A 25099-nucleotide genomic window follows, 5' to 3' on the forward strand; every position below is an offset into this window, starting at 1 on the left:
TGAATTAAATTCAAAGCATATCCATGTGAATGATTTGCCATTTAAACATAATGAATCTCAGTTTCCTCATTTATGAAAGGAAGAGTAGAACTATATGGCCTCTGAAGTCCCTTCCAGCTCTAAGATTCGATGAACGTATGGTTCCATAGCTGTTATGCTAGGCCCAAAGTATGAGATTATATAGGTAAACACAAAGAGAATAGAAAGTCGTGCTAGTGAGTCCAGAGTTCAGTGAATGATAAGCATCCTCACTTCTTCTCCTTCATTATGCCATCTGTCTTTAACACAAAATGTGGTGAGGTTTTGACAATTTTTCAGTTCATTTGGTTAATTCAGACTGTCAGTTCAAATAGTTCAAATCTCATAGGTATTTGTCATTAGATACAAATCATTCATAGAAGAAAGACGATAGACCAAAACATCCCATGACAGCTCCTCTGGTCCAGTGTTCCTTTGCCTGTTACCCCATGGTAAGCCAAGATGAACAAGCAACAAATCTTTAAATGCTATCCTCAGAGCTTAATCAAGATGCCAGCAATGAAAGTTTTAACTGAAATTAGACATATAATTTGAAACTAAATAAATACAAAATCCATATACATTTGGAAAATATATTTCGGTTATTTAGCTCTAGGAGTAGATATATAAATAAAAATACAATAAACAAGTTTACTAACAGCTATTTCCTGTTTCAGTTAAGGTCTCTGGGCCTTAAAATACAAATTATACCTAATAATATTATTATTATTTACAAACCACTTATTATGTACAATATGCTATCCTAAGTGGTTTCTCTTTCATATATTACTTATTTTATTACATATTTTATATTATATGAGAGAGGATGCAGATGTACAAATATACTCACTTAATCCTTACAACAGTCTTATGAGGTAAGTACAATTACCATTATCCGTATTTTGTAGATAGTAAAACTGAAACAGAGGCTAACTACCTTAGCCAAAGTCATACAGCTAATAAATGGTCTTGCTGGAATTACCCCAGGCAGTTGACTCCAGAGGCCTTGGTCTTAACCACCACGATGCACTGCCTCTCTTTATAATTATAATACACAGAAAGCACTTCTTCCACAAATGAAACTATCTTTTGAGTGAGACCCTACAGCAACAAACTCTGAAATGAAAGAGTCTTGCTAATGTGGCTCAAACAAAGGTGAATCCTAAGCTGGGGAGATGAACTGAATTTGAGCACAGCTTCGAGCTAGTTATGTAATAGCAGGTCATGTTTAGAAACCATATAGTTGATATACATTAATCATAATATATAACCATATATTAATATTCCATGTAATGTTATAGCCAGTGGGAAGACTGAAAATTATGAATAATTTCTATACGAGTAAGATAAGTAGATGAGAAGTAAAAAAGAATTAGTCATTGGTCCTAGTAAAGTAGGTTCATGGGCTTCTTGTATGTGAATCACTGCCCTAGACTTTACTCCTAGCCTCTGCCAATCATCTCACAAATAGCTTGGAAGAAGAAAACCCAGAAATGAAAATGAGAATACCATATAAATCAGTCAATTTCAGCCTACTAACAGATGGTCAGAGTTTATAAATCTATAGATGCCTATATTGAAACAAATTTAATCTCAAAGTATACATTAAAAGACGTAGAGGTAGGGTCCGGCCTGGTGGTGCAGCAGTTCCGTTTGCACGTTCTGCTTCTCGGCAGCCCGGGGTTTGCCGGTTCAGATCCTGGGTGTGGACATGGCACCGCTTGGCAAAAGCCATGCTCTGGTAGGTGTCCCACGTATAAAATAGAGGAAGATGGGCACTGATGTTAGCTCAGGGCCAGTCTTCCTCAGCAAAAAGAGGAGGATTGGCAGTATTTAGCTCAGGGCTAATCTTCCTCAAAAAAAAAAAAAAAAAGAGGTAGAGGTAAACAGCTTAGTACATGGATTACCTAGTTTTTTTCATATTATAAAAATTTTTATTTAATAAAATGAGTGTAGATTGAAATTCCTATAACTTGATTATTATAGTATTCTATAAAGCTGTCATTGCTTTATTATTTTTTATTTCAAAACTACACTTTATTTCAAAAGGGGAGAAAAAAAATTTCCAAATAAATATATTTTAAGTCTAGTTTCTTCATTTATATACGGAGATTATTCAACTTTCCTAATAACATCCTTGAAGGACCAATTAAAATACAATTTATACCCTGAGTCTTTCCCTGAACCCCCGGAGCTAGAAGTACTCCTTCTATCCTCTGAATTCTACAAGAACTTAGTATCAGCATGAGATAGAAGGAATGATGGCACAAGTGTGCAGAGGTGGGAAGTGTTAAGTTTAGCGGAGAAGAAGCAACAATCAGATTGGTCAGAGCTTCAGTTTGCAAGAGTGGCTACCATGTAGGTTTGATTCTGATTGTGCAAGATGTTAAATGCCAAGTTAAAGGATTCAGCCTTCATTTGGCCACGGAAGGGTTTTCAAGCAGGACAGTGACAAAACAGAACTCTAGGAAGAGTGAGCAGATGGATTCAAGGCAGGAGAGTCTGTGGAGACCATTGAGAGGTTTTAACAAGAGCCTAAACTGGGACAGTGGCAGCTGGCAAGTGGCCTGCTTTGTCTTGCCTTTGCCCATTACATAGGGAGAGTTACTTTAAGCTAAAGAGAAACATAAAAACTATTTAATACTATGGCAAAACCTGTCCAAATAAATGTCACATGGAAGAAAAAGAGATTTGAGCTGACATGAAAGGTGAACCACAGGAAGCTGCCTCTGTAGGACCTGAACTCAGTCCCTTCAAGGACAGCAGCTGGGTAGACTCACTGGGCAGATGCCTCCAGTGAGCTTACCCCTAACATGCTGCTTCCCACCTCCTACCTAAAAGAGACGTCAGAGCTCAAAGACCTCCCAGGGCTTTGCTCGAAAGAAAGAGTCCCTTCAGATTTGCAGTGAAAACACATGGTCTGTGTTTCCACAGGTGGAGCTCTGTGGACAGTGAAGACAATTATTCATGTAATTCATTCTGGATCATAAATCCATACCAGGAAGAAAAATTCTTACACATTGGATATTAGGAATCTTTTTATAGAGCACCCAAGCAGTGTCCAAAAAGCTGATGAAATCAAATTATATGTCTGCCAATATGTGAACCAACTCTAATCACATCTCCAACAAAGTCATGATTTATGTTTAAAAGTATGAGCTCAAGGTCTTGTCACATCTTCTGAACCCTCCTCCAAAGATTAAATCCATTCAACAGAAAGTTGGCCTTAGGAAGAGCTTATTGAAAATTAGTTAATAATATACCATACACACATAACTGTCTATTTATTGAAATATTTGATAAGTCAGAAAACCAATTTTCAAAATCAGACATGCCTGATTTGTTTACGATATGTGATAATCAATTTCAACAATATCTCATCAGAAAAATAAAATAATTACATGCAACCAGATTCATATATTATGGTTTATCTGGCCTGATACGAATTACTAGAGAGGGAAGAGAAAAGCTTAAAAGCATCAGGTTTTAATTATTTCTCATATATAAACCTCAAAGCTATTTGTATGTAGATTCTTGGATATGTAAGTTATCCTATATTAAACAAGAAATCTAGAAAGGTAAGGTCACGTTTTACTTATCTCTCATCTCAAAGAGTTTTATAAAGCATCTATTATTCAAAGCCATCTGGCAGGACTATATTCAGACAAATGTAGGAGGCATTAAACCTCCCCCAGTATTCACCACTTGACCCATTTGGAGCCTGTGTTTCTTCACGAGAAAAATCTTGGTTCCGTAAAGCCCCAGTGTGGGAGGAGCAGACTCCTGTCAGATACCTCTCCTGAATATACAGTAAAGTGGCCGGCCTCCGTGTGCGGATGATCAAACTGTGAAACACTCCTTTCTCGCAGCTTGCTGGTTCCTGGTAACAGATTACAGAAAGCAGCTGGGCCCCAAGTGTGTTGTGCTCCAAAAAGGCCAAGATAGCAACTGTCAGAATCCAGCCCTTGTCATAGCACTCAGCCTGAGACGTCTGTCTCAGCATCATACTTCTAAAGTTGTTTACCCACTTCCAACTTTTTGCTAATATTCTAACTATAGAGGGGGGTTCCATTTCAGTACTGGAGCTGGTTGCTTCAAATGAAGCAGAATTGCCACATCAAATATTTTGTGGAGAGAGGTAGGCGGGAGTGAGTGTGTGTGTATGTGTGTGTGTGTGTGTGTGTGTATGGAGAGAGAGATTGATTGGAGCCTGCTGTCCCTCTCAAGTGAAAAAACAAGCCTATAAAAATTGTGGTGTTTGCTTCTGTTAATGCTATCAGTTAAAGCTGCCTGGCAATTTGAGTCTAAATTCCATGGTGCATCATGGCTAGGGCAATGGAATCCAGACTTGATAGTGTAGTCAAAATTTGTTAAATGGTGAAGGGGAGGAGAGGGAAGGGGAACTCTGTCTGTCTTAGGTGGACGTGGATCTACGAGAGCCATTTAGAGGCAGGCTATTTTTTGTCTACAAGAAATCAGAAAATAAAACAATAGACCTTTTCTTTTCCTGCCTCAGAAGCATCTGCTTTGCAGGACTCCCACGAGGTTTAATTAATAAATGTATTTGCAGATTCTCTAAGGAAAGGCTAAGTTATGTAAGTGTTGTAATCTAGTACATTTTCATTTTTCATGAATAATTTACACCTCATGGTGAGAAACTTGGATAGAATTCTTTTGTATATCGCACCTAAAGACATAATATCAGTTCCAATTTCGTGCAGCTAAAGGGAAAATGTCAAGGGTCCTTATGTGGAACTTTACTGCCTGGTGGATTGTCCTACTTCTTATACCTCAAATCCCATCTTTTGCATTTTGATGAAATTTGGGGAGAATCTTTTCAGATTGAAAAGTCATATTCCCAGTAGTATTTTGGCTTTTGTTGATGATAATAAAATCACGCTCAGTTCTTCTAATTTTAGGTTTTCTCTTTTGAGCAGAATGAATATACAGTTCATCCTATATGTGTGTTTATTTCTAGCTCTAAATTTTTAAGGAAAGAGAACTAGCTGCAATGCAGGAATTCGGACCCCTTGTCAAGGTTGAGAGATGAATGGGGTCTCATTCTTGATAAAAGTTGCTAGGAACAGAGTAAAATTTTGATTCATAGGCATTTATCTCCCCAAGTTCTGCCACTGCTGCCTGCCTTCTCTCATTTTTACCTGCGTGTTTGGGGAAGCTGCCAGCCTTTCTGTGTGGGTGGACGGAGAGGAGAGATCCTCATTGCTTCCTGATAGGAAGGAGGAACAGCCAACTAACCTGACTGTTCCTCCGCTTACTGGATATGACGCCACTACATGTCAAAGACAATTGGCATTAGGTCTGGTCTCTTAGCCCGTTCTAGCATTCCCTCTGGGGCACATCACTGGAAGCAATGGCTTCCAAGGTCAGACCTGTCTGAGTCTGCCAATCATTCTAGGGGCCACCAGTGTGGAGAGGTGCTAAAGATACCTAGGAGTTTCCTGCCTAGTCAGAGAGACATGAAGCAATGAGACAATGTCACAATATGAAATAGTCAAATACTCAAACATTACTGCATGGGAAGTAAGCTCCATGGCAGGGTCTTATCCCTAAAGGAGCTGGGGAGGTAGGTCTTGAGGGGTGTGTAGGACTTAGATAATGAACAGACGAGCTTCTTCCTTAAGTGTGAAACTTAAGGGGTGGAGATGGGGGTGGGGTAAGAGGAAAAGGAAACTGACACTTAAAAAATGTACCAGCATTATGCTTTATGTGTGTTCTCACATTTAACCCTATCAATCGTTCCTATTCTCCCCCTTTTACATGTGAGGAGATCGAGACTCAGATTTGGCCACAGCTCTAATCAGTAGTAGAGCCCCCATTTGACCTCAAGGCTATCTGACCTTGAAGTCAATGCTTCCCCGTTATCCCACATTCTTCCCCAGTAGCCTGTATGGTTCAGACAGGAGCTTCAGAATCAGTCTTGGACTTTATTCCATGGTAGAGGCAGATGGAGCACCTATTACTATGTCAGATCTAAAGAGAGGAGACACTGGCTCACATGGGCTTAATGACTTGCTTTTAGGCTGCAGTGAGTAGGAGAGTGAAAGGGAGGATGCATTTGGGCAGTACTAGAAAATTCAGTTGAGTAGGCCAAGAGGGATTAGGTTACTGAGCACCTTGACAGGCAAGATGAGAGCAGGACAGTGAAATGCTAAATGAGAGACTTGGAAACATTAATGTGCTTGAAGAGAGTGGATGGATATGAGCTGGGATAGGCTGAGCACAGGTTAACTGGTGAGGAAGCTAATTCATTGATGAAGTGATGAAATTGGGATAGAGAGAAAATATGGAGGGAGGATGAATAATTAAGAGTCAGAAAAATTCAAGGAGGCGTTTTGATTCTTTGCTTTCCCAGGGCTCTTCAGCTTCTGTAGTACCTGTGGATTTTGCCAACTTCCACATCAACCTTCTCTGTAAGACATCTCTCTCAACGACTTACATAAAAACAATGGTTCTAGTCAACACATCTTCACTTTTATTTGTACTATAAAAGAAAATTTGTTGACTGGTATTTTTTGACATTGGTTTAGGAAAACCTACAGTTATTCTAGCACTTAAAATCCATCACATCTCAGCATTAGGTATAATATTCCGGAGCTTTTGGCCTGTCTGTTTTACTTTCAGTGATCAAATTCTACTATTCTCATCACTCTTCTTGCTCTGGAGTTTTCAGAGATCTCAGAGGTTATGTCAATGAGCTTCCTGTAATCAAATACAGACACTCTTCACTATTCACCACAATGCATTTCTGGAAGCAGCATCATTAAGTTGATGGTTGTAAAATGTCACTCATTCTCCCATAGTCACGGTTACATCAGGCATTGCAGGTCTGACCCAAGACCCACATGTACTACATCAAGGAGATGAAAGGCAATAAGTCATAAGAGCAAATTTACCACAATCATGCCATAGCTCTACAATAACCTAAAAAAGGAAAATGATGATGCAAGTTACATTCTAAATTGGAATAAGAGCCCAGATCAGCAAGGTGGCTTATTCAAGTCACATAAATAATAAGAGAACCAGGACCAGAACCCAATTATCTGTGTCCTGCCTAGAGAAGTGCTTTTTACCTTTCACCACACTGCCTTCCCAAGAAAGTGCTTTCAATGATCAGTGAAGGGGCCCCAGAGTACTACAGAGCACGCAGACAGCTCAAAGATAACTCAAGCAGCTCTCCTTTATTAAGTACTTACCAAGTGCCAGACATTGTTCTAAGCCTTTCATATGAGTTATCTTATTAAAACCCAAAATGGCTCTGTTAGGGACTATTCTTATCCCCAATACATAGATGAGGAAACTGCAGTTTCGACAAGCTGAGAAACTTGGCCAAGATCATTATTTAAGCAGCAAAACCAGATTTAGAACTTTCCCCAAGCTCCAAATCTTCCATTTTACAATGAGAAGGACTTAAAATGGTTAAGTGACTTACTCAAGGTTACATAAGGGATTAGAAACTCATCTCATAACACCATGCTCAGTCTTCTTTCCCACTGTCAAACCACGAGCCAGAATGAATATGCTAGCTATGTAATTTTTTGAACAATCTTCCTTAGAATTTAGAAAGGTTTTTGAGGAATCAAAAAGATACCCAAGGATGTTAAACTTAATTCCTTCTTTTTCTCCAAATATTTTTTCCAGTAATAATTTCATAACTCTTCCATTAGTCATTCTTTCAATATTTGTCATTGTTATACCGAAATATTTGAAAGAGCCAGAGAACCACCCTAGTTATGAAGATTCAGGAGAAAAGGAATTGCTTGAATCAATTCCTATTGTTCATCTTCTTTTCTTTGCTCTTCCCTGACCTCTGCAACATTAAGGATGGCCTTGAACAAGGAAAGAAGTTAAACAGGGAAATCTAAGGAGTGTGTAAAAGAATGAGAAGAAAATCCCATTCTATCCCTTTGCCTTGGAAAAGGTGTTTAAGACTTGCTTTTTTTTTTTTTAACATAAGCTTATAATATGTCTTCTCATTCTTTCTGCTTTGTATGTGGGACCTATGTGAGAAGAGCTGAAGGCTTGAAAATTGAAGTATGGATGTTTATTAGACAAGACTCGGTGTGCAGAAGTGTCCATAAATAGTGGTTTTCTCTAAGCACAGTGATCAAAGAATTATTAGTAAATGCTATACCTTGTCAAAATATTCACGTTTTGTGGCTTAGCCTCGGAAATTAGAATAGGTGAAATACTACCAAGTGGTAACAGTGGCGTTACGTGCTTACTACCACTAGGCACTCATTAAATACATTATCTAATCTCACAACAACTTATGAGTTAGGGACAATGTTTGATTCCCACTACAGAGATGAGGACTACTAAGAATAAAAGATGTTGAATCACTTACCTGTGGTAAAACACCTATATCGCCTAGAAGCTGGGTTAGAACTGGGTCTAACTGTAAAGAATGGGATGTCCTGCCCATTATCATGGGATGTTAACTTTCTACTACAGTGAACACTGATCATCATAGGCTGCTGGCTGTGATGCTTTTACAATAAAAGGTTTTAGTTTGAAAAATGATTAATATGAATTGACAGCCAAGACTTTCATGAAAAAATAAAGTCAGCCTATATTTACTTAATTGTCACTGACAGTTCAGGATATTCATATACATAAAGGGGAAAAGTGTATTTGACATTTTAAAACATCTTAATATCATCAAAATCAAATTTATTACTAATATATATGGAGTGCCATAGAGCTTATATAATATTTAAATGCACAATATTATTATTTGAATGCCTGTTTAAATAGAAGCTGAAACCAAATTTTATTTAGGATTATGAATCTTAAATATACTAAGGAAAGGGAGCCAACATTTATCAAAAATCACTATTATATATCAGATACTTTATATACATTATTTCATTTAACACTCAACAGAACCCTATGAAGTGTCTTATCCATTTTCCAGAGGAGAGAAAATCTTAAAGAATAATTTGCTTCAGATTCAAGCACGTAGGAAGTGGCTAAACAGTTTAGAACTCATGTTCACCTGCCTCCAAATCCTGTGCTTTTGTCTTCCACCATATTTGAATTAGATTGGAGCTTGTGGTCAATGTAGGATTGGGATGAAATTCTTTATGTGGTTCCCTTAAAAACTTCTAACTACTGAGGTTAACTATCGGTTTAAAAAGTTTTAACTATTTAAAAAGTTCTAGTGGAAGCAAACCTTTTTAAAGTCCAAGTTCAGTATCAGAAATGGCCTGAAAATATTGCTGGTTGATGAGACCAACACAGAAATTCAAATTTCAATCCAGTAAACAAGAGCTGGAAAGCAGATGGACGAGCATGCCATTTTACCCTTCCAGGGTGATAAACTGATAAGGAACTTCTGGCTGAAAAGAGTCTACCAAGAGGAGTCCTCTCATCCAGGACTTTCATTTCTTTAACTTTTTAAACAACAATAATTTTAAAAGAGAGATACTGTTTTTCTCCACTGTCTCCACAGAACCTTACCTTCATATCAGTCTCAGGTTAACTGAACATCACTAGTTGAGAATGAATGTTTTGGGCAGCCTGGAGGAGGCAGCTGTGAAAGGAGCGACTACAAAATTAATTTAGTTGTAAGTAAAACCACAGAGCTAAATCAGAAAGGGAGCCAGGAAATTTAATGACAATTCAGGCACGCAAAAAGAAAGAGCCAGGGACCCCATTTTGAAGACAAAAATTGGAAGGATAAAAAGAAGGGTGGGAGAGAGGGAAAGAAGGAAGAGGTTAAGTATTGGCAAGAAAGGGGAATAGGGAGTTAGTGTTTGATGGGTACAGAGTTTCAGTTTGGAATGAGGAAAAGTTCTGGAAATGGACAGTGAGGACGGTTACACAATGATGTGACTGTACTTAATGCTACTGAGCTGCACACTTAAAAATGGTTAAAATGGCAAATCTTATGCTATGCCTATTTACCACAATTTTTTAAATTGGGCAAAGAATATGAATAGACATTTCTCCAAAGAAGAAGGGATTAAGGATTGGAAAGAAAGAGCCTAATTGTAACTAGGTTTTTGTTTGATTAAATCTCATAGTATAAAATTATTCTTTTCACATTAAAAATTCCTTATTGTTGCCATTTTTCCCTTTAAGAGTTCTGTTTTCAGAAAGCAGGGAACTGAGTGCAAATGCAAATTTTTCCTCAGTGAACCATTTCTGTTAGAAGCTGGGTCTACCCTGAGATGCCAGGCCTTAACAAAAGCCCACTATTTACTCGGTGGCAATGCATCTTCACACTTTTTCTCAACAAATGTTTCTTAAGAGCCCACTATGTGTCATGTAAAATTCAGAATTGTGGGAATACAGTATTGAACAAAATAGTCCCTGTTCTCATGGGCCTTACATAGTAAGGCGGACAGGCAATAAACCAACATGCAAATACTTACAGTCAAAGTAATTATCATATAATAAGGATCATCTTGAAAAGCAGAGATGCTGAAAGAATGGGCCTAACCACCGAGCTTTGAGGGAGCAGTTAGTAATAAAGAAATAAAAGGGAACATAGGAGCTTTCTTCCCTTATGTATTTTCTTCCTTGGGTTTCCATTTTGCCATCTATTATACCATGATGTTTTGGCACTTCCTGGGGCGTTACTGGGGAGGACAGATGGTAACCTGGTTTAAATACTCACCACACTGCAGAGGTGTCAATGTGGTACAAGCAGAGTGTGAAAGCAAGGCTCAGAAGGGTCACAAAGCTGGTTGGTGGCACAGACAAGCCTCCTGAAATTCCACTCCAGGACTTTTTAACTTTTCCTTTGCACCATGATTTTACACACAATTGAATGGTTTTATTAATCTCTCTCTCTCTCTCTTTCTCTCCCTGACACACATACACAAACACACAGGCAAAGAACTAAAAAGGAAAAAAACTAAACAAAACAAATTTTTCTGGAAATTTTGTTAGATAGCAGTATATCTCACCAACTCAAGAAATGTGCAAGATGATTCCAGTACCCAAAGGCATACTTCATGTCCTGTGCATAACATTCATCTTACCGTTCCTTTTACTGAGTCTTAGCATTTGGTTACTTTTCTGCCTTTAGTGTCTTAAAAGCCAGTTCTCAGAAGACTGAATTATACATTCTGCTCCACTGTTAAAATGAATACTACAGCCAAAATGTGCCCAGGATTCTAAGTCCAACATAATGGTAGTGGATACAAAAGGAGGGCACTGAGCAGAATTGGGGGCTTTATGTTGAATCCAACAAGATCTTGTTTCTGTGGTTTTTCTTGGCCTGAGTCTTCAATTTATTACTGGGAGAAAAACTCTATATTGAAAAAAGCTTTTAAAATTTCTTTTTTAGCTGTTGCATAAACTGTTTTTTAAAGGTATGAAAAAAGTTTTCTTAGATTCTACCTTCATGTTCAGAGGTCACCTTCAATGAAATTGCCTCAGATGTGGGCAGCCTATTTAATCTCACATAGCCTCACTTGCTACACATCTCACTGTGAATATTCTAAATGTAATATTTTCAGAAAAAATATTTTATGATCCTTTCTATAATGTTTTGGAATATCTTCTTAAATAATGTGCCCCAAATATTATTATATTCTTGTTTCTTCATATAGTAGAGGAATTTAGCCTTCTTTACTATGTGGACAGTCTCTAATTTTAAAAATGTTTGATTGTTCAAAATTCCCTTTGTTACTTGGTTTAGAATTCAAATAATTTTCCTACAGAGACAGTGACGGACTTGATGGTTAGGTCTCCAGGCTGGTCTACAATAGTTTAACTCATAACATTGCTCAACAATAATACATGGAACAGGCCAAACACCATGTTCACAGGTGTTTCTGTATCTCTGAGATTCAAGAAAGATGCCAAAAGCATATGCCTAACTCAAACTCCCAGACAGCGGTGTGTTAGGAAAGTCTTTCACCGTCTCCACCTGCTGGAGGTAGAGGAACCACAATCCATGGTGAATTCCATGACTGGAATGTTCATTGGGAAAGGTTTGTGGAGTTAGGAACGTGATATACAGTGTAGAGTCAAGAATATCAGGTGATAAATAGGAAGATAAAAGCTGGGAGCTGTTCCTGGTCAGACACATTCTGTGAGTCAGACGCATCTACAGCACCCTCTTTCTCATTTTCCTGGATGCTACAGTTTGATCTGCCTACTTCTTTTTTCCTGCTGTTGTGTGGCCCTTCCAATCTAGGGTTTTGTTTTGTTTTGACATTTTCTGGCACCTGCAGAACAAACATGGTCTCATAGTTCCTCTCTTCCTGAACAAGCACACAACACTTCTGAATATGTTTTTGTTTTAGACATTTCTGTAGCATCAGGGGAAAGCACGAGGAATAAAAAGTCTTGCTCCATATCCTTTTACCTCCTTCCTCATTTATATCCTATAGGAGAAAATGTCACCCTTGGATGACGTTATGGATGGTTAGATGATCTGAGGACTAGATTCCCACCTCACCATGAAAGCAAGACAAATGTTCCTTGGAACTCCCTCAGAGGAGTTGGAATTGGCTGGGGCTGGGCCTGGCTGGAGAGAGGATCATGATCAAAGCCTGACTGCAATGCTCACAAGAGTCTGGATTGGTCCACATGTGACATGGACTCATGCGAGAAGTGGAATCTTATTCAAATCAAGAATTTCCATATATGTATTTTACCCAGATAATATAAATTGTCAATGTGTACCCTGGTCAGTAATCTTCAGTGAGGCCAATGTTATTGCCTTCCATGCAAACATTCAATTATTAACATTTTTAAATGAGAATTTTTCACATATTAGAAAGTATATCTAAGAATATTTTTGTTCAAATATCACAGAGTGGAAAATATTAGACAGAAATGAGTCATCAACAAAACGATTTGTCACTGAAAATAGAGGAATGAGAGCTTTGAATGTGAACTTTATATTAATGACAGAGAGCAAAACAACAATCCTGACTAAACTGCTCTTTTAAGGTCTGCTAAATATTGTGGGCATTCCAACCAACCTCAGGTTGCTTTTCTCAAGAGTGAAACTGTTTGTCATATTTGAGAATTTTCTCCCACAAGCCCAGTTGATGCCTTTTCTGTTTAAGTAAAAATCCATTTTGAAAACAAGTCAAATGTGGCATGAGACACTGCCCTCCCTCAGAACAATAATCCCCCCAAATAACGAATATGGCTATTTTTCAAAGCGTCTTTTCCTATACCACTAATTATCTTTGAACTTCTTATACAATTAAAGTTTACAAATAGTCATAAAATAGACCAAAGTTCTTGAAAGTGTTCATTTATTGCTCTGATAATGTATGTTCACCAAGAGACCAAAGACATTTGCTTTTGACTTTAGTAATCCATACTATGATTAAGTACAGAATTATTTTGCAGCCAAAAATGAACAAATGTCCCTCTGCCTTTGCCCAGTTTGCTTCAACTAAAATACTTCACAAATTTCACCTCTCAGGCAAAATCAGAGAATTTCAGACAGTTGTGGCTGCCATGGAGAAGATGTGTAGAGTATTAGGGAGAAGAGGGAGAGAATATTAAATAGTGGAGAGACTGAAGGCGGGAGGAACGCCAATGGAGAGCAGTGAAGAGGCACATGTGTGACAGAATAAGAAGAAAACTGTGAATAAAGAAAAATATATTGGGATGGTGAGCAAGAAGCAAGCCTCCTTAGCTTTGCCATATTTTTAGGAAATTCCATTCAGCTTTGTATTTTTAAATTAATAATAAGTTTTGTTTAAGGAGACAGTGAAACATCCTTTCTTTAATTACTTCTAAGGAAACAAGGCCTTGTAACCATGGCAAAATATTTCTAAGAAATCTATCAAGTCTAGAAGTTTTCTTCAGGTAGCATTTTTGTTTATCTGCCATGTTTCTATACTCTGTGAGTGATTCTGCCCCCAACCTGGAATGTTTTTCCTTTTATCTACACATAAAATATGTAGGTGAGAGAATGGGGAAGAATGTTTATTTTTCTTGGATGTTCCTGAATCCTTAATTACCCTGAAAGGATGCAGAGATATATATTGTCCAGGGCTTCTTTTCCTGCCTCCATTGCTATGTCGCATTTGTGAGTGGTCTGTTGGTCTTCTGTTGATGCCAACATTGTGGCATTGTGTCCTCAGTAAATCCTTTTTCCTTCAGCCTTCTGTGCAACCAACAGTCAATAAGTGCCCGCTATGTGCCCAACCCTATCCTAGACACTACAGATGTAAAGATGAATGAGACATTGCCTTGTGCTTAACAAAACTCAGTTTTGTTTTGGACCCAGCAGCCCTTCTTGGAAATTTCCACTTGAGCTCCCATGCTAGGGGTACCAGCTCCATTGAGAGTCCCTCAGATTTCAGTAAGGCCACACAAATATTTAACAGGTATATTTTATCTCTCTCTTCAAACTCAACATTACAAAGACAGTATTGGATGGCTATTCACAGGAGGATTTAACTAAAACATCCATTATTCCTCTTTTCTAACTGTTTTGTGGTTTGAATCCCTAGGAACAGTTGATCTTTTCACTGAAAAGTTTTTTCTATTAATTAAGCCAAGAAAGAAGAGTTCTTACTGAATTTACTATTGAGCTAACATTTTAAAAGATAATGCATCTTACATCCTTGAATCTTTGCAATGAACACATTTATATAAGAAGTGAGAACATTTCTAGAAGTTATCTAGAAGCTCACAATTTCAAAAATTATTCCTATGTCAGTTTCTGGAGATCAACCACAAGGTAGAAACCTCAGAAAGTATTGATCCTTCGTATGTCTGAAGCACTGAGGAAAGCACGGGGATTTCTTTTCTTCTTTTGCACCCTCTTGCTTGAGAACTGGTTAGTTCAGGTGTTGAGTTTATGGTGCTGATGCACTCAAATTCAGTGTTTCAGCCCCTGCAGACTATTTTACCTTCAACTGAGTGCATTTCTCACTCTGGTCAGCTTTTTCAAGTGCCCACCAAGGGTAAGGGCATATGGATGGCTCAGCCTAAATCTATCATCATCTTGGAAGAGACAAGGCAACATGCATATTTTCTATCTGTTGAATCAGTCAAGGGAGGTACAGTGTTTTCTTCCTAGGTAGGGGGTGCCTGTTGGTCAAGCCTGCTATTCCTTTGGGAGAAAGCCAAATGTCTGAAAGTTGCAGGATTAACCCCTCATTAGACCTGCTCTCCTGATCCCACCTGGCAGTAGTGACTGCTGCCTCCCTTAATGTTGCCTACAGCATTGGCTGCTGCCCAGCCCAGGAAGCTAGCAATCCAGGCTTAGTGGATATCTCCTTCCAGAAAGTAAGGCTCAAAGAGAACACAAACCAACAGCTCAAAGCTGCATTAAGCCCAAAGATATATTTGACCCACACAGAGTTGTTTTCTATAATGTGAATTAGTTGCTAAATTTCCAGATTCTTTTGGAAAACAGAAAAGCCAAGCAACTTAGAGCCCAGGTTTCTGCAGGTAGCAATTGGCTGGAGCTAAGTAGCTGCTGCTCCCTTCCCTCTAGACGTGGGCCCTTCCTCTGCCACACTCCCTTCCTGACCCACTCACTTACGTACATTTCCTGCCTGGCCCAGTAGGCTTAGTATTCTGGTAGTACCCTAACCCAATCCTCTTTTTAATAAACTTGACTGCCATTGCACTACAAGTCAATGGTAGGCACTTCACTGAGCGTGCAGAGATTATTAAATGGCTGCTCACAACACATTTAACAGGAAAATAATCCATCTGATGTTCTTTGGGGCCATTCATGTTTGTATTCAATAAATAAATATTAGACTAATCATGTACTGCGTTCATATGGGAGTGATTTAAGGATGCAGATTAAGCAGAATCATGAGAGTCTTAAATCCAGCCACCTGGAGGAGATGCTCATTGATAAGTAGACACTATTGCAGCCAACCGATATTCTTGTTACAGATAATCTTATTACAGCTAGAGGGTCTACTAAAGATTTATGAATGCACTCATGATTTGAGATCAAGTATGTCTTTGTTTTAAAAATAGAATTGCCGATTTTGTGGGCATCAGCTATTCTCATTTTTGTGTGTTCTCCTTTTAGTGGAAAAAGGAATTGAAATAATGGCTTCAGTTCAAGATTTTGATTTACCATACAAGATTAGCTAGAATCTTATTTTAATAATTTAACCCCCTTCATTGTCATGGTTCTCTGTTATATAAAAAAATACTTATTTGAGAGAGTCATCTAACAGGGAGATAAACAGAACTACATCTTGTTCAATATAATTTGATTTCTTTCCTATTGTATAGCTTGCAAGGGTTCTTCAGAAGCTGAAAGAGTGGACCTGTAATTGGGTAGGGCTTCTGTTGCTGTAAGCAGACATGTTTGCAGTATCTGTCTGGAGGAGTCTGGGGTAGGACATGGTTGGCCACCCAGGCAAGGATGTCCTGGAGAGGGGCCTAGCAGCCCCACAAGTCCCTCAGCAATTTCTACCCATCTGGCTTCTCCCATCCAATTCTCCAGGCTCCATTTGCTCTAGGCCCCACCCCATTTCCAAGCTCCCAGGGGGGTTCTTGTGAGCACCGACCTCTGCTGGCACACGCTCTTGGAAGCACTCTTTCCCTTGGTCCCATGGCAGACTGTCACTGTGCCCTGGAGGGGCCTCCCAAGCCACGAGCAGAGTGAGGTAACATCTCTGAGCTGATCCTGGTTTGCACAAGCACTTGGTATGGTGTGCAAGCTAGTTAAAGCTGTTCGTGCTGTCTTTTCAGTGTCTGCAAAATATGACTGGCAATACTGTCCTAGCTCTTAAGGCTCTGGTAGAAATTTCTCAGTCTCCTGGAAAATCAAGGGAGCATCTCTTAAAATTAAAACAAAGATAAATAAGGATGCTTCAGAGAGGGGACTTTGAGGGGACCCACTGTAATAGTGATTTCTCTGACTAACGTGTACTCTGACAGACCTCAGGAGGGTTTTCAGTTGCTCCTTTCAAGAAAACATGAGCTGCAGTGCCTGGAGGTTGAGGAAGGAACTTTGGATATCAGCCTTAGCTTTGATCATCACAGGGCAGGAAGGGCGCCACTGACAGCCAGTCTATCAAGGTCACTGTGGTGAACTGTGGTTCAATAACCATTTTTTTAAATGGACAAGCTCAGGATTAGGGCTTGTCAGTATGAGATTTGAAGCCCATGTTCCAGGGCCTGCTCTTTTAGGAATGCATGTTTTGTTACCTATATTGAAATATTCAGGCACCTTCTGAAGCTTTTGATCCTCCTGCCTATTAAAATTACAATGGAGATTGAGGAAGTTTTTATGCACAGAACATATTTTATATGTCCATAGAGAATTGGTATTGAAGAAAATCTCTAAGGAGAGTCAACAGGGAAACACACAAAACGTACCTACTACTCTTTAAATTATGTTTCTTTGGTGTGAATTAAAAATATAATCTGACTAAAGAAAAGCCCTATTAAAAACTAGACAGAAGATCCCTCTTTCCCTCAAAAGGGCTTCTCCACCCCCCACCCCACACCGCTCAACACACACTTGGCTCTCCTCTTCCCTGCACAGGTATCCTTCTGGCTGGGAACTGTCCTGCCTTCCCCATGGGCCCTAGAGCCTGTAACATCATATGTCTTCTAACATCAGAAGCAGCCATCAAATGGGCAATAGTTAAATAAGAGGCACTCAGTTGGTAACTGTTCCTCATCAGGATTCCTGTTCTGTCTGTATTTCCAGAGTGTATTTCACCCCAGGGTACACTTAATTCAGACTGTACCAGCAAGCTATATTTCTCAGAAAAAAATTTAATAAGCAAAAGATATTTTCAAGAAAAATGCTACCATCAGAAAATGAAACACTCAAAGCTTTCCTACCTCTAAGATCAAATCTCTTGAACTTCTTGAAGCTCACAGCTGCTAGGAACATAATTCATTCTTTGACACCATATTGATAGTCCACAAGAGAGCAAAAGACATAGACTAGGGTATGGCCAGAGTTTTCTGGCCCAGATGCCAGGCAGCAGTGACAGCAAAGACTTTGGTGTACCAGAGGTCATTTTTATTTGTTTTTATCCATATAATGGGTCGTGAGTAGGCTTGGGTAGAAGGAAAAAGCAGTCTGGGTGAGTCCAGTTAATGCCTTTAGGTAACTTCAAGGCTGATTTACAGTTCAGTTAAACCTGGACAGTCATACATGTCTCGTTGTCAAATCCAAGTCCAAAGTATTGTTGTAACTAATTTCTGTAATACACATTTGCCCATTGCTAGACTTTCTGTAAAATACTTTTCTTTCCAGGTGGTTAGGAATTTCATTCTATATGGCATTTTAGTTTCAGTTAATAAGCAAAAACGTGAATATATTCTATAATATATATTATTATATATCAACTTAAGAAACTGCAAGATGTTTTTCCCATAAATAGTTTAGAGAGACTCTTGCTAAAGTAAAAGGAAAGAAAAAGAAAAACAGGACATGATTTGACATCCTTGGGCACATTCTTATTTGGAAATCTTACAGACAGTGTTGAAGCTAAGGGATGAAATAGAATAATTCCTATTTAATAATCTAAATAATCAAATATCTAAAACTAAAAATGAAGTTATAACCATCTGAATAATTTGAATATTAGCTATTCACAATAACTGTTCAAAGATACTATAATATTTACATATAAAATCATTATATCTCATTATTACTTTTATTTGTCTATCAGTACACAAGACAAAGAATGCTATTTTTCCCAAGTAATTTTAAATTCCTAGGAATTTTTAAAAAATAAGAATGATCTTACCAGAAGTTTTGAGTTTCCATTTAGTATAAATATTTAATATAAATGAGTTCTTCCTCTATTTTTATCAATTCCATCCACATCTGTATGTTCCAATAAAATAAAAGATACTCATATTTATTTCATGGGAGAAACTGAGTGTATGTACTAAAACTGTTTTATATAAACTGCAGGAGCACTCAAAGGGAACAATATCCATTTGTATGAATTCTGACATGGGATAAGAAATTATACTTGTAGAAATGAGGCTTTTATTGGGAATTGGATTCCAGTGTGCAGGAATATTAGCTGACCTTGACCATAAAGAATTTTTACTGGTTATTCCCTTAACAAAGACTCTTGGCTCTTTAATAAATAAACATTTTTGTTAACTAATTGCACAAAGTTTGGTCAAAGCATTGCACAAAGAATAAGTATTTTTGTTAGAATGTGTTAAAAGCTTGGCTTTTAAGTTTGACCTTTAGTGAGCTGGGTCACACAGGGAAACTCATTGTCCTTAGCAAAGTGTGGAGTTGGAAATGAACTTAGGGATCAGACTGCAGGGACAACGGTTTGCATTTGATAGTTTAGCTTTACGTGTGCTTCTGGATTTATTAAGAATGTTTTAACTGTTTTATTTGAATGTTATCCCTTTTTCTCTTTAATAGGGGATATTTAAACATTCCCTGAATTTGAAACTGGTTGTTCTTATATCTTGAGAACAAAATTACTTTTGATGGGAACACATCTTTGAATTATAAATGCGAGTTGATAAATAAATAATACTTAATTTACTGTGCATTTTAAAATATTTACATTTAAACCTTACAAACAACTTTTCACTTACAAACTAATTCTCTTATCAGACTTCCAGATCACCTTAGCAAATATTAATTGAACAATAATGTGGACATATAATAAAGAGATATGAAGCAAAAACTAAAACAGGAGATTAGAGTCTAAACAGAGTGCATGCGCACACATATGCTGTCACAATTTTACAGAAAATACTGTGCATATGAATCATTTTTACAGTGGCCATGTAGCAGAAGTACTTAAGTGTACAATTTTTCAGCATGAAGGGTGGGGATTGTGCAAAATTATAATTGCACCAAAATTATGAGAAATTGAAGAAAATTCCTATTTTTAAATGTCTATTTTCAAAGAGTAAAACTTAAACTTGGTATTTTCCCCCACAGAAGGATATCTAAATCATGCTTGTCTTTTTCTTTAACAGATAATTCTGAAATAATCAGCAGAAACGGAACGGAATGCCAAGAATCTGCATTGAGAATAACTAAGCATTGTTACTGTACATACTATCCTGTTTCCTCCTCAATAGAATTGCCACAAACTGCATGCTAAATAAAGATTCAGTTCTTCTGGACAGACCACAACTCTAAGAAGCTAGTGCTGCTGTATCATATATGAGTATTAAATATGGTATGCTTAGTATATTCCAACCTAAGATAGTTAACTACCTGAGACCAGCTGTGATGTTTAAAGACATAAAGGATAAAGTTTACTTTTAAAGGGTTTCTAAACATAGTTTCTGTCCTAGGAATATTGTCTTATCTCCATAACTATAGCTGATGCAGAAAGTCCAACCAGTTTACTCATTTCGACTCAGAATATGTCCAAGTGAGCAATAAACAATTAGCGTTAGTTTAAAAACCTATTCCAAGGGCAGGTTCGATTCTAACTCCGATTACTGTTATTTCATGGACCCACTGGATCAAAGGGTATGTTTCACTTCTTGACGACATGAATGCTGCAGCAAAGAGGAGAAGTGAAGTAAAACCGATACCTGTCCTGCAGGTCTAAAATCTGAATGGAAATTCAAGCACAAGGACTGGGGACACATCAAAGTGTGGGATTTGGTTTGCCTGGAGATGCCACGTTGAATCATGTGATTCTAGAGTAACATTAACTAGATTGATAAAGAAACTTTGCACGGTATGAGCTTCATACCCCACCAAACAAAGTCTTGAAGGTATTATTTTACAAGTATATTTTTAAAGTTGTTTTATAAGAGAGACTTTGTAGAAGTGCCTAGATTTTGCCAGACTTCATCCAGCTTGACAAGAATGAGAGGCCCATGCCAACAGTCTAATCTAAGGGATTAGTCTTTCAAACTCACCATCCGGTTGCCTGTTACAGAATAACTCTTAAAAACTAAAAACCTAGTCAAACAAGGAAGCTGTAGGTGAGGAGATCTGTATAATATTCTAATTTAAGTAAGTTTGAGTTTAGTCACTGAAAATTTGACTGTGACTTTAATCTAAATTACTATGTAAACAAAAAGTAGATAGTTTCACTTTTTAAAAAATCCATTACTGTTTTGCATTTCAAAAGTTGGCTTAAAGGGTTGTAACTGACTACAGCATGGAAAAAATAGTTCTTTTAATTCTTTCACCTTAAAGCATATTTTATGTCTCAAAAGTATAAAAAACTTTAATACAAGTACATACATATTATATATACACATACATATATATACTATATATGGATGAAACATATTTTAATGTTGTTTACTTTTTTAAATACTTGGTTGATCTTCAAGGTAATAGCGATACAATTAAATTTTGTTCAGAAAGTTTGTTTTAAAGTTTATTTTAAGCACTATCGTACCAAATATTTCATATTTCACATTTTATATGTTGCACATAGCCTTTACAGTACCTACATAGTTTTTAAATTATTGTTTAAAAAACAAAACAGCTGTTATAAATGAATATTATGTATAATTGTTTAAAACATCCATTTTCTTTGTGAACATTTTAGTGATTGAAGTATTTTGACTTTTGAGATTGAATGTAAAATATTTTTAAATTTTGACATCACCGCCTGTTCCGAAAACTAGATGCACCAACCATATCATTTTTATTTGAGAAAAAAGAAATCTGCCATTTTAATTATTGTTGGTCAAAGTCTAATGACTATCTTATATCATAGATTTGATAACCCTGTCAAAAGAAAATCACATTCTAAGTGTAATCTTACATAGTGCTTGTATTGTTGCATTTGTTTTAATTTGTGGGAAAGTATTGTATCTAACTTGTATTTCTTTGGTAGTTTCATCTTTATGTATTATTGATATTTGTAATTTTCTCAACTATAACAATGTAGTTACGCTACAACTTGCCTACAACATTCAAACTTATTTTCTTTTTTCTTTGTTAATTCACTTAAATTCATTGAAAACATAGTATACATTACTAAAAGGTAAATTATGGGAATCACTGAAATATTTTTGTAGACTAATTGTTGTAACATTGTCTTTCTTTTTTTCTTTTGTTTCATGATTTTAATTTTAAGAATTATTAGCACACGACTATTTTCAGCCCTTTAATAACGGAGCATCAAAACATCACCTTATCCCCAAGCCAACATAGAAGACTGTATTTTTACTATGAGATCCATTTTCCAGAGTCGTGATTATAATATGCAGAGTCATAAATATGCCATTTACAATAAGGAGGAGGCAAGGCAAATGCAGAGATGTACAAATATATGTACAACAGATTTTGCTTTTTATTTATTTATAATGTAATTTTATAGAATAATTCTGGGATTTGAGAGGATCTAAAACTATTTTTCTGTATAAATATTATTTGCCAAAAGTTTGTTTATATTCAGAAGTCTGACTATGATGAATAAATCTTAAATGCTTTGTTTAATTACAAAAACAAAATCACCAATATCCAAGACATGAAGATAGTAATTCAACAAATACTGTAGTTAAGAGACGAACTCGCCACTTGTATGGGAACTACATTTCACTCTTGGTTTTCAGGATGTAACAGCACTTCACCGAAATATTCTTTCGGCCACATCACTGGTAACATTTCTACTAAATCTTTCTGTAACACTTAAAGAATTCCTTCATTCATTACCTTACAGTGTAAACAGGAGTCTAATTTGTATCAATTCTATGTTTTGGTTGTAATATTCAGTTCACTCACCAATGTACAACCAATGAAATAAAAGAAGCATTTAAAAGGATTTCTAGTCTTTCTCCTTTTTGTGTCGAGACAGATTAATAATTAGCCAGACAAAATGGTTTTTACATTCACATAGATAACATTTGGTAACTTCAAAAAAGACCAAGCTCTTGGTCTTCAAATGAGAACCTGAAGGTTTTTGCTTTTGGTTTTGGCTTTTTAACAGTAAGAAAAACAATTTAAAAGAATCATTTTAGAAGTATTTTTAGTATTCTTTAAAATTAGAAATAAAGATAAATCCCACCACTCAGCCCTCTTCTTTGGCATTCTGCCTTAATGCGAAGAGATGTGAACATCAGTAACCGAATGGGGAACAAAATATCAGCTTCATGAACAGATGAAAAAGTGTCCATGAATCCATAAGACAGACTCCTAGTAAGAGCCTGACTGGACAACACGTCTTAGACCTGAGGCTGGAGAAAGAGGCAGGCTGGTTAGTTCTGTTCTTTGCAGACACCCGGGTCAGGTGGACGAAGGAGAGAACAAGAGCTAAGCATCATACCTGAGGGCAGGTGTTCAACAAAGAGAGTCCCCCTGAGAGCTGGTGTGTACCTTCTCAGACTTCTTCTTCCTCAGCCCTTTGGCGCCCACAGTATTTCTCAAGGAATGTGGTATTAGCTTTTGGCAGGAACATTCCTTGTCATGCAGGGGTTGGCAGAAATCACCTCCCCTATGGGCCAAGGCAGGAATGAGAGAGAGAAGAAGGTCTTCTCCACAGCAGGTTTAAGGCTCAGGCCTTCTGAATGGTTATGACATCCCTTAGGAGGGTAGAAAACACATTCAACAGACCAGCCATGTACAAATAAAGGCACTTGTATTTTTAGACTGTGCCATCAGGATTTCCAAGGGTAAAAATACTTTCACACCTTTGTGGATGTTTGAAAAACTGGCTGTAGGTTTGGACGAGAATTTTTTTTTACCAAAATGCAGAAGAAAAGCTGCTCTCCTATCAGTCACTCCTTATAAGAGAACATTCTCTGTTAATAGTTCAAGGTGCCAACTTTAGAGAACATGTTGTTATTTTAAGTGAAAAATCTAAGACAAACTGTACTTAAAATTTTTCACACCTGGTTTTATGAGGAGTAATTTTCATCAGTAGACTGACTTTTTATGGCACTACTTCAAAATCAAAAGTGAAATTTAAACCTGAGAGGATGAAACTAATTTATCTCTTCAGCGTAAAAAATATTTAAATATAAAAGATACATTATTCTATAATTATCTGCCAATAGGAAAGTGTTATTTTAATTCTGGGCAGCCTAAACTAAAAGCAATGTTTCAAACCAAGAAATACACATTTTTATTATTAACCAAAGTTCTTTTGCAACACTTTAAAGATTTTAGGGGCAGCCAGGCAAACCGAAATATAGTTCAGCATTCTGATATTTGTGACAAAAAAATACTGGCTTGCTGAAGAATTATTTCTTCTTCCCACCAAATATCCTAGTGTCTCTAAAATATTAGGCTAGCATTGCTGTTGGACTGCTCTATCTCCACAGAAATGACTGAGTCACTATGAATAAGTATGATTCATACAAAATAAAACATAGCAGTGACTTCCCTCCACGCTCTTGGTGGGAGAGGTGGCTGGCAGGGATGGGGAAGGGGTGGAATTGATAATGTTCACCAGGGATCTCCTTATGTGCCAAGCTCTATGCTAAATAGTCACATAGGTTTCTAACAAGCCCACCCTGTGTTATTGAAGAGAACTACTAATAACTGATAAGTAAATTCTAACTGCCACAGAGATTCTTAATCAAGGTATATAGAGATTCTGCTGCGAGAAGTAGCTTGATTCTAGATCAACATTACCTGTCAATGTCAGCCCTTGGGGGACTAGATCCACAGCTCAGCTGAAAACCCCCGCGCGGGGAATTTCAATTGCAGGAGCAATTGTGTCCTCACTTTCTCCTTCTGCTTCAGCTACTTTGGAAAATGACTGCCGACCTATTTAAGATGTCCCTTTAGCCTCCCAAAGTAAATTTCATATGTGCTACTTAGCCTATACTTTAATGAAACCCTTTCAGACATCCCCTCTAAATTTGGTGAAAACCCATATAGCTGTTCTCATGAAACAGGGTATAAATCAGAAAGTAACTTTGTTTTGTTCTGATATACTTTACATAATCCTTAGCATTATCAAGGAGTTATTATACCTGTAATGTAGACGAGAAATCAAGACTCATAAGAACTGAGTAACTCTTTCAAGATCACCTCGAGCGGCAGGACTCTCAGCCCCGGCCTGTCCTAACTCTACGGTCATGCTGACAGGAGCTTTATTTGCGGCATCTTTCAGGTCAAAATTTCATAAAAGAATTCAGAGCAAAGCATTCATCCAGGTGTAAGGTGGAGCTCTAAGAAGACTCCTTTCCTAGGTTACATAAACAGGTTTTCTTCTCTATC

The 25099-nt window shown here is 37.4% G+C and overlaps 1 protein-coding gene across 13 annotated transcripts in view; it reads left to right on the top strand.

Moving 5' to 3' along the window:
• Nucleotides 1-22697, top strand: part of MBNL2 (muscleblind like splicing regulator 2) — a 154190-nt gene extending 131493 nt beyond the window's left edge. For all 13 annotated transcript variants that reach the window (XM_014864873.3, XM_014864869.3, XM_014864871.3 and 10 more), the window contains one exon: nt 19930-22697. In XM_014864873.3, the coding sequence (XP_014720359.1) occupies nt 19930-20057 (128 nt within the window). In that variant the 3' untranslated portion in view covers nt 20058-22697. The remainder of the gene's footprint in view (nt 1-19929) is intronic.
• Nucleotides 22698-25099: the final 2402 nt, after the last annotated feature.

The sequence above is a fragment of the Equus asinus genome, chromosome 11 (genome assembly GCF_041296235.1).
Source record: "Equus asinus isolate D_3611 breed Donkey chromosome 11, EquAss-T2T_v2, whole genome shotgun sequence".
Classification (NCBI taxonomy): domain Eukaryota; kingdom Metazoa; phylum Chordata; class Mammalia; order Perissodactyla; family Equidae; genus Equus; species Equus asinus.